This window comes from Phalacrocorax carbo, chromosome 3 (genome assembly GCF_963921805.1).
Source record: "Phalacrocorax carbo chromosome 3, bPhaCar2.1, whole genome shotgun sequence".
NCBI lineage: Eukaryota > Metazoa > Chordata > Aves > Suliformes > Phalacrocoracidae > Phalacrocorax > Phalacrocorax carbo.
Genome location: NC_087515.1, coordinates 16,645,402 through 16,655,916, shown reverse-complemented (window position 1 = coordinate 16,655,916; position 10,515 = coordinate 16,645,402). Strand labels below are relative to the sequence as shown.

The 10,515-nt window shown below is 39.3% G+C and overlaps 1 protein-coding gene across 1 annotated transcript; it reads left to right on the top strand.

The window, feature by feature from the left end:
- Positions 1–288: 288 nt before the first annotated feature.
- Positions 289–10,159, top strand: GLO1 (glyoxalase I). The gene is made up of 6 exons (XM_064446018.1): positions 289–446; positions 1,458–1,540; positions 2,920–3,060; positions 3,900–3,967; positions 5,081–5,170; positions 7,227–10,159. The coding sequence occupies exons 1-6, from the start codon at positions 366–368 to the stop codon at positions 7,313–7,315; spliced, it is 552 nt and encodes a 183-aa protein (XP_064302088.1). The 5' UTR covers positions 289–365; the 3' UTR covers positions 7,316–10,159.
- The last annotated feature ends 356 nt before the right edge of the window (positions 10,160–10,515 follow it).

Here is a 10,515-nt window from a genome sequence, read left to right as displayed (position 1 = left end):
ACCACCCTGAGATGCGTCCAGTCGGAAGGACTTACAAAAAAAAAAAAAAAAGGCGGAGGGGGAAGGGGCACCGTTCCCTTGGAGTCGGGTACCTCCGCCTGCTTTCGGCGTTTGCATGGCACCCCCCGCCTGCGAGCAGCAGCCGGAGGGATGCAGAGGAGCCGTGGTTTCATCCCTCCCCACAGCTAATTAAGTCCGCGTTGGTGCTTCAGGCAGCACCGGACCCCAGCGGGGACCCTCGCAGCACCCGCGGCGTTGCCCCCGAGCAGCCGCCCGGCTGCAGGGCAGGGCGGAGCGGAGTGGAGCACCGCCTTCCCGCGGCCGCCGCCGCCTCTTTCTCCTCCTCCTCCTCCTTCTCTCCCGACATGGCGGCCCCAGCAGAAGTCAGCGGCCTTAGCGATGAAGCAGCCTACGGCGCCTGCTCGGAGCCGGACGCCAGCACGAAGGTGGGGGCTCGCGGCGGCGCTGGTGCTTCCCTGGCCGTGGGAAGGGTCCCGGCCTGGGGGAGCGGGGGGCGGCCGGGCCGGGTTGGGTCGGGTCGGCAGGGACGGCCCAGCGCTCGGGGTGCGCCGCCCCACCTGGTGTGGGGAGACCGGCCCGGCGCGGTTTCACGTTTCGTGGTGAAGGGCGGACCTGCTGGGCCGGTGGTTGGGAGCCCCCGGCCGCCCCAGCCCGGCGCAGGCCATCCCCAGGCGGGTCACCGGGTGCCCCGGGGGCTCCGCAGCCACCACACGCCAGGGCTGAAAAAAAAAAATCCTCCAAAACACCCCAAACATTTTTATTTATTATTAGGAGAACTTTGTCATTGCATTTCAGTTGTTATGCATGTGTCTTCTTTTTTTTTTTTTATCATCTGTCAAGACTATCCTACTGTTCAGTTTTCATCCACTTAACTGTTTGTTAGCCTATGGTATATAAAGTTTAACCCATGGTCTATAAAGTTACCCTGTGTCTTGAGGAAAATGCCCTTACAGAATTGCAGGCTGGTTGTGCTGCCAAGATATCATCAAGCTTGAGAGAAATTCAACACCCATGCAAGGAAATGATAAATATAATGAATTCAGAAGTTTAGCTTTATTTAAATTTTGGGTCTGCAGTGAGACCCAGTATTGCATATTCACGCATCTAGTGTGCTTGCATGAAAAGAACGGCTCCATAAAAGAATGATAAAGATAAGGATGATACCCTTTTTTGATACCACTGATAAAATATATTGAATGATACCGGTGGTGGTATTTTTTATTTGTTTTAAACATTATGTTACAAAGGTATACTTGTTTAACGCAATTCTGTATGTATGGGATTGGGACAAAAGGTTTTATTTGCACTTAATGTAGTACTCTATTTGTTACTCTTAAACCTACTAGTTTTAGACTTGTTACTAACCAGCATCTTTGTTAATACCCATAATTAAATTCTGGTTGATGTATAAATAATAAACCTTTTCCCCTCCCCAGGATTTTATATTGCAGCAGACAATGTTAAGAGTAAAGGATCCTAAGAAGTCCTTGGATTTTTATACAAGAGTTCTTGGAATGACGTAAGTAGAAGTTGTATGGCACAATAAGTTTGGGTTTTTTTCCTACTGTTCTTCTGAAAAGTTTTTGTTCTTTTGATGTAATTATACTAATTGGTCTAACTACACAAAAAGTGCTGGCCTGTCAGACAATGCCCAGCTGGACAGTCTGGCAGTCTCTGAGAACTCCCACAGCACAGTTAATGCCAAAGTTGCAAATGAATTAATATTGGCCTTGACTAGAGATGTCATTTTTTTCTTAAACAGGTCATTAATTATCAGTGTACAACTTGCTTACTTCCTCCCCATTGAGCCTGCAGCTAACTGGTCACTTTTATGACAGTGCTTATAATCAGGAGTCATCGCTATAAATCTTGAAATAAAGTTTTATACTAGTTCTCAGAGGTGGCTTATGACCACCTCCAGTCATAGGAGACCAAGGCAACAGAAGCTGGAGACAAGGTCCAAACTCAGTCGTTTGGAGAAGGCTGTTGGGAGGTGGATGCCCTGCAGTAGCCTAACATGTTTGTGCTAAGGCTCTGTTTATGCTCTTGAAGTTTGAAAGGAGTTATTTCAAAAAAAATTCTAGCATATTTTTAAACAGCTTGAAATGAGTCAAGACCAAAGTCACATAAACTACTTCTAATTCAATGAAAATGTGGGTGTGACAAAATAAAAAATTAAATATCTAGTGAGATGAAAAGGAATTTAGATTTGTTTTGCACGCCTACTTGTGTTCGTTAAACTTCCTATATAAAAATGGTTCGACGTATGCCACACTATCTCTGGAAATTAGGTGAAAATAGAGATGTATCAAATATTTCACAGGAAAGTGGGTGACTTCTTGTATCTAGTAAAGAGATGAATTTTATAAGTAGCTTTTTCTCACTGGAGTTCTTTCTTAATTAGTTAAATTGTCACTTCTGAAATGGATATTACCTAGTTATTGAAATAAAAATATTTTGTCTAACGGTATATTTGTTTTTTAATCCTGATGTGTTCTTAAACTTTGGTGCTGGTGTGCTCCCCAGAGCAAGTAAGTTTCAAAGTAAATCTCTTTATTCCTTGGCGATATTTTAAAGTGGATAAAGGTAAAGATCTTCCTGAGGAAATATGGACAAATAACAGACTGGCAGCCTCAAGACTTGAGCCTTTGTACTGGCTTTGCTATTCTGTTACTGAGAGTTTGGCATTTCAGCATGAGATTCTTCTCACTTTTGTAGGTTTGTAATGTGTTCTGGAATGTTTCTATGTGATAGTCCAAAATGTAGCTATTTTAAGGCATGGATTACAGTCAGAAAATCACAGCAATACGTCTTCCATGGGGGAAGCATCTTGGTTTATTTGCGAGCTACCTGATGACCTTTTTAAGTTACTATTTCAAAATATTTGTTGCTGTTTAGACTGCTTCAAAAATTTGACTTTCCTACTATGAAGTTCTCGCTCTATTTCCTGGCATATGAAGACAAAAATCATATTCCAAAAGATAAAACTGAGAGAACAGCTTGGACCTTCTCTAGAAAAGCTACACTTGAACTGACACAGTGAGTATTAATGTAATGAGATTTACATTACACTTAACAGTGATTAAACAGAAGTGGATGAGTGTAAACTGTGTTGGACTGAATAAAAAAAAAGTAATCATTACTGTGGAAACATCTTCACTGCAATATAGCCATAAAATACAGCTGAGATCTTGGATACTTGGCAAGCTTAATCTTTCTCTTTCCAGAAGAGCTCTTTCAAACTGTTAGGTGAACAGTGGAACACAAACATGAAATAATGCTTGCTGTATTTGGAGTATGCATGCCATCTGGCAAGGGAAGCCAAAGAACTTAGGAAAAATTAATGTGGTTAGAACTTCCTTTGGATCCCCAGAGCATCCTAATAATGGGCAACTATTGCTTTTGGAATCTAATCAAAAGTCAAAGATTAAGTCAAAACATACACTTCCCACAAACAGGACCATTTGGTTAATGGTACTAGGTATTGTAACTGTGCAGAAAGAATCTCCCAAATACCCTACTGTCTTGCTTGGCTTCAGGATCTGCTACCCTCCCTCACTGTTTGTTCCCCAGTGATAGGCAGATAAACTGATTTAGGCAGCGCAACCTTCTCTCTAATCTGAATTAGGCAGGAGTGTCTCTGACTCATGCAGATGTAGAACCTGAATGCTACTGAAGGGCTGTAAACATGATAGGATTAGCCCGGAGACTATCCCTAGAACCTGTGATTGGGGAAAATCTTGATAGTTTAATGAATGCAGGCAAGAGCTGAAAATCTCTGGTTTCTTAGGAAAAGCAACTTATACTCCTGAGGAAATGGAATATTTAGGATTTGTTAATTTCAGTGCTCTTCAATAAGTAATAATTGTTTCCTACAGCAACTGGGGCACTGAAAATGATGAAAATCAATCTTATCACAATGGCAATTCAGATCCACGAGGTTTTGGTAAGTCTTTAGTTTTGTGTTCGTAGTTTTTAAGCTTTGGTTTATTGCGATTACCTTTTTTTTCTCTCGAGTATTGAGGAAAAATGGCATTTTCAATGTTTTAGCAAACATCTCTGTAAATTCCATGCAAAGGTTATTGGGTAAGTATATACCATAGGCTTTATTTTTAGGAGAATTAGCAGAGGAAATATTTTAAACTTGTGTGGATGAAAAGGCTTTTTTAGTAGGTCACTTTGAAGAAAATCTACTACCACTAAGAAAGAAGGGAACTTGCATCTCATCCTGTATCTCTCTCCTTCCAGCATATACACTGTGAAAGGTCATGAAAGTAGGTGAACAGATGTGTTTCAGAGTAATGAGCCACAGTTACGCTTTATAAAGAATTTAATACTTTGGCGAGCAAGCATAGGGTAATAGTAACTACTGAATGAAGAACAGTAATTGCTTTTGCGTATCAGATTATCATGGTGTTTGGACTGATTTATACTGGGATTTCTATTTTTATAATTCACTGGTTATCCATTTTAAGCTAGAAGGAGAACTCTGTAGCACTGAGAATAGAGTTTGTGTGGCTCAATTTGATATTTTGGGTGCTTGAAAGGTCACTGGCTTGTGAAGTAAGTTTCACAGTCAGTCTAGCCACTTGACATTTAAAGCTTCTGAACTGATTTGTAAGCTTAGGCCTTGCATAGTGCTAGTGTTAGTCTCTACAAACACAACATTAATGATAAACTCATTGTACTGTTGAACTGAGGAAATGCAACAAGATCCTGTTACGTGGACATGGTTCAAGAAAGGAAATACAGATAGAAGAGTTTGAAAATTGTATTTTTCTCCTACTCTAGATAATGTTCTTATCTAAACAATGACATATTTTAACTCTAAAGTTCCTATTTTAAAAGGCGTTATCAAAAAGCCAGCTTTCTGAAGGAGGATAATGTTAATACCCAAAATGCCTTTCTTTCTGGAAGCAATATTTTTCTTGTATGCAATCATATCTTATGTGAACTGCAGCACACAAAATTTTTGCACAAGATGAAATGGTGAGCAAACTTTTTCCTAGAACACCCAGCAATAATTAGTGTACTTCATTCTTTTTACATTGTTGCACAGGACACATTGGAATTGCTGTCCCTGATGTCAATAAAGCTTGTAAGAGGTTTGAAGAACTAGGAGTGAAATTTGTGAAGAAACCAGATGATGGTAAGTAAATTTTTTTCCTTGTTTTTAATATTTTCTGCCTAGTAGAGCTTCCTGGAAACCTGGGTAATACGTTTCTAGTGGTTGTCACTGCTTAGAAGGTGCTAGAACCAGTTACCCCTGCATCTTCTTGCAGTGGGCAAAACGGACAACAGATCCATCTCGGTAACAACAGTCAATTGGTCTAGCTGCGTGCCTTAGGTATGTTGTCTGATCTTCACCAAAATTCATGTGCTCCACTGATGTCATAGTTTACTATTTATACTACTGCCTACAGTTATTACAGAATTTACTTTAACATGGTTCAAATTCCCACACTTCATATCAGTTTGATTCTTACCATATGAAAGTGACCAGAAGACGTAATTATTGGGTGGGAGTAAAACTGAGTAATTCTTCACTTTTCTGGCTATTTTTATTTAAATTCACCTAACGCCACCTACTGGCTGTGATTTTAACTGTTGTCAGCTTTAGTAGAAATAGCCTCATTAATCTGTAAGTTTGACTTCTGTAACTTATACTAAAATTGCATAATGTGTAGCTCAGATGTCTCGAGAGTACATAAACAAAGAATGTCTGTGTCCAAATAGCCTAAAATGCACAAATCAGTGGTAAGTCTTGCATTTTTTGACTGGATTCTCTTTCATGAGGAGACCTCATGAGAGTTTTAGGGCTGATGCATTCCAAAATGGACATCTAATACTCAGCAGCATGCACAAATCTGTGGTACTACTACTTCTGTCTGGCTATAGAACTTAGCCTGTTGCCTGGACTAACAGTGGGATTTTTCTGTAGTTTGAGAGTAACTTTAGTACACGAAGCTTCAGCTTACGCATATTGGAGTTGATCTTCTAGATTCCTCGCTAGAGGGAAAAGTAATTGAAAGGAGACTTGAGTGATTTTCATCTTATTCACTGTGCTCTCAGCTGAGGCAAATGTAAGAAGTACAGCGAAAACTTAGCTTGAACACAGATGTTTTGGTTTAAGAGTTGCACTTAATATTTCTAGCATTTAAGAGTTTCTGAGCCCTTTTTAATTTGTTCAGCATCTGGTGAACCTTGAGAGAGTTGAAGTGAGAGCTACTTTGATTCTGCATCACTGCATAGCTCTAAGTTTGTAGGAGGGGAGGGAAGCTTAGACTACAAATGGAATAAGTCACAGGAAACAACTCTCGAAGTTGAGGGCAAGGGGTGGAGAGCAAAGGCTGGCTTTTACGTTAAGAAATAAAATTGATGCAGCAAATGCTAAGAAGGAGGAAGTAGTTCTGGACTTCACATTCATTGTTTGTGGAGCAGGCTGAGACACCTAATTTTTTTTTCCCCTCTACATTACTGAATCAAATATCTAGTACTCTCTCAGAAGGTTTTTTAACTAGACTATATTAAGAATTAGGTTGGTTCTGTTACAGTAAAAAGCAAGTATAATTACAAGTGTGTGGTTAACACTTTCAGATAACATATTAAGCTGTGCTATCCTAATTTACTGTTGGAGACAACTTTTGGGGACCCTGTTTTAATGAGTAATACTTTTTTCCGACAGTAAAGTTGAAAACATTCCTGCCCTGCATTTCTCTGTTTTATGAAGTGATGCAAATGTGTACTGTAAGCCACATCGGGGAGGGGAAACAAACAAAAACCATTAATATAAAACTTCAGTGTGGGGGCAGGAATGAGGGGATGTCAACAGGGCAGCAGAGGAAAGGATTTCGTACTGGAAAAGCCAGATGAACAAAATATGTGAAAACATCTTGGAGCACAAAAATATTTTTCTGAATTTAGAGGGTGAACCCTTACAGGGGCATATACAGAAAACTTACTTAAATCAACAAAAGAGAATTCCGAAGTGGCCTTAAACTGCAGCTCCTTTGAGAGTAAAATTCTCAATTTAGCACACAAAGCTCTAATGCTGATTAAAAACTAATCTGGATGTTTTCAGAATTAGCTGTCTAAATTTGAACTAATTCTCATGCAAAAGGAAAAATTACTTTTCAAAGTAGTTATATTTGACATTAAGTAGTAGTCATGTAGTCTTAACTTTATCTTCTCTATTTTTTTAATAGGTAAAATGAAAGGACTTGCATTTGTTCAGGATCCTGATGGCTACTGGATTGAAATTTTGAATCCTAACCACATGGTGACTCTCACTTAGTTCTGATGAAGTATATTCTATAGGAGATGCACACTTTCAGTCCACTGGAGAAAATCTGTAACAGTGTGTGTGAAATTATCACTTAATGGAGAGGAATCAGTTGTGTTCAGAGTCTCCTCTAAACTCCTCTCCTCTAAAACTCTTCCCTGGGACCTCAATGTACTTGAATTCCTTTCTGCTGTCCTGCAATGCCACTGCAGTTTGCTTCCAATTAGGAATACTCAACTATCTTTTGGAAGAGCGCTTACACAGAATCTCCTCTTGAACACCGATTATATTAATATTTCAAAAAACACTCTCAAAAGATATGTGGCCATAAATTCACTGCATCTCACACTGCTTAGACTTAAACTAACAACAACAAAAAAATCCTGTGTTACTACCAGTGAATTTCAACAAGGAGAAAAAAACCCAAACCTTCAGAATATTTCTTATATGAAGTCAAAAGATCCTGAAGGCTTCATGCCGTATTTTGTGTATTAGAAAATAAAATGTCAGACTAACTTTGACTTGAGTAGTAGCATGTTTAGGGAAGTCCTAATCTTACTTACATTATGCCAGGCAAAACTCTTTAAGGAGCAGCCTTAAACAGCCTTGCCTGGAACAAGAAACTTTGTGGAGGCAATAAATCAGTTCAGCAGAAAGAATTCAGTCTTTCAGCTTCTGGCTGCTGATTAACAGCCAAGATAAGAGGTCTCATAGTTGCTAATTCACGGTGATCCTTCTTGTCTCTTCCAACACTAGAAAGAACTTGCTCATAATTTTTGTTGCAATGAAAATCTGGGGCTATGTTTAACTTAAATGCTCTGTATGTTCTGCATTAGGAATTTTATGAAAAAGAGTATCTGAAACAACAGTTTCCTACTAGTAGAAGTTTTGATCTGCCCTGTCAAGACCAGTGAGGGTTACTGAAATAGTACCTGTAAGTGCATACGTTACATAAATTATTTGATTTTACACTGTTTGACCTGTTACGAACAGTGTAAATAAAACATGTCAAGTTTTGAAATCCTGTTGTTCCTTCCAACAAGGGAAAAATCCTCTGCTGTCTCTTACTGTGATTCAAGTAGCACTTAACTCCTACTAAGTCTCCAGTTACGTGACTATTGAGTAGCGTAATGGCATTGCAGTTCACTTCCAAATAAAGCATTGGTGCAGACTACAAAATAATCTTAAAGCAGTGTGACCTGTTGCTTTGCTAATTGTTGAATCATAGGTCATTGAAAGGCATTTTGTTTTGGTTCGCTGATTCTTTTTTGGGAAGAAATCTGGGGATAAAAGAATATGAATTGGGAGTGCAGCAGTGAAGAAGATAACTGTGACTTAATTAGCAGAATGTTCTAGTAATTTAATGTGCAGAGTTGATAATATCCATCAATAACTCCCTGGGTTATAGGTTAAAACAGAAATGCAAGGTATTGCATTGGATTTCTACTATTCTAATGTAGATGTTAATGACTAAAATGCTAAGTGTTACTGCCCTATTTCCTTATCTGAAAAATCCTTAATTCTGCCTGCCTCACCTTAAGAAGATAGCATATACAAACCAGTACTTTTACAGAGCTCTACATAAAAAATAATTCATAAAACTCAGTCTAAGGTATTTTGTTTACCTTTGGATACGAGTAAAATCGATTATAGGCTTCATCTGAGCCTGAAGTGTTGGAAAAAGGAATGTGAAAAGTATTGATCTTTTTAATATTGCCTACAGATGTGCAAACAATCAAAAATGGGAAGGTAGACACAGTAACTCAAGAGATAATATTTTTTCAGTTCTGTATTTGTTATATGAAGCAACCCTGATATCTTAAATTGTCATTTGTATGATATTTTGTGGCTGGTCTTGCCAGTATCTACAGATACTGTGCTTTAGGTGGTGCCTTAGTGCCATTCATATACAATAGTACATCCCTTCTGCTGCTGCTGAAATAGGAACTTAAAATGAAGTAAAGCTCTTGTGAAGCAGAATTGCTAGCTGCAGTTCCTTACCATTCAGAATCTCACATTAGATTGTGTGGGTAGAAAAATTATTTAGCCTAGTAGTTAAGTGAGGTTGTCTAAAACAAGTTTTATTTCAGTAAGTACAGATCTGTCGTGTAAAGCTTTACGACCAAGGTGTTGGCAAGGAAAATCTCAATATTTTACAAGGATGGAACTTGGTTTGTATTTTATCAACATAAGAGTGTTTCATTCAGACTTGCTTCACTACACTTCAAAGTACAGGTGTGGCTGGAAAACCTATTGACCCAATTGTTTGGAATCCAGTAATTAAAACTGGGATAGTTTGTACCTAAAGTGAGTAAGTCAAAGGGTGTGCACAGGTAGGCCAGTGGGATAACTACATGAGGAGGAGCAGGGTATGTTGAAGTTTCTCTGCTTAGTACTCAAAAGTTACTCTAAGCACATCTGCTAATCCTGCAATGACCCTTGGGTTTTATTTATGTGCTTGACAAAGCATAGACAATGTGATAGATGATGAAGTTAAAGAGGAAACTAGTAAAAAACCACTGGCATCTACAAACTAGGTATAGTAATATAATGAAGGGGGCAAGGTGTGCTTGGTTGTTGGGGAGTTTTGTTGTTTTTGTTGTTTTTTTTTTTAAGTTACTGCTTCTTGCCATACTGACAGCTGATTAAAACCAGTACTCTCAGTTACAAAATCCAATAAGCTAGTAAAAACAAACATTTAATGATTCTTTCAGCCTGCAAAAGATGTTGAAGATTTTAGATGTAAAAATTTTTGAAATTAATGTTCTCGCTGATTACGGACTATTATTTTTATTTCTTTGAAGGTAACACTTCTGTTAAATATAAGTAATAAATAAATTTAAATAAAGCACTGCATTGAAGCTGGTCGAGGGAGGTGATTGTCCTGCTCTGCTCCGCACTGGTGCGGCCTCACCTCGAGTGCTGTGTGCAGTTTTGGGCACCACAGTCCATTAAGGATATGAAGCTACTGGGGAGTGTCCAGAGGAGGACCACGAAGTTGGTGAAAGGTTTAGAGGAGAAACCGTAGGAGGAGCAGCTAAAGTCACTTGGTTTGTTCAGCCTGGTGCCATCACGGTCTGCAGCTTCCTCAGAAGGGGAGGAGGAGGGGCAGGCGCTGATCTCACTGGAGACTAATGACAGGACCCAAGGGAACGGCAGGGAGATGTGCCAGGGGAGGTTTAGGTTGGATATTAGGAAAAGATCCTTCACCC

Coding starts and splice junctions, on each gene's coding strand:
- GLO1 (XM_064446018.1), top strand. CDS start 366: ATGGCGGCCCCAGCAGAAGTCAGCGGCCTTAGCGATGAAGCAGCCTAC. Junction 3,968..5,080: donor TTCAGATCCACGAGGTTTTG/GTAAGTCTTTAG, acceptor ATTGTTGCACAG/GACACATTGGAATTGCTGTC. Junction 5,171..7,226: donor TGTGAAGAAACCAGATGATG/GTAAGTAAATTT, acceptor TTTTTTTAATAG/GTAAAATGAAAGGACTTGCA.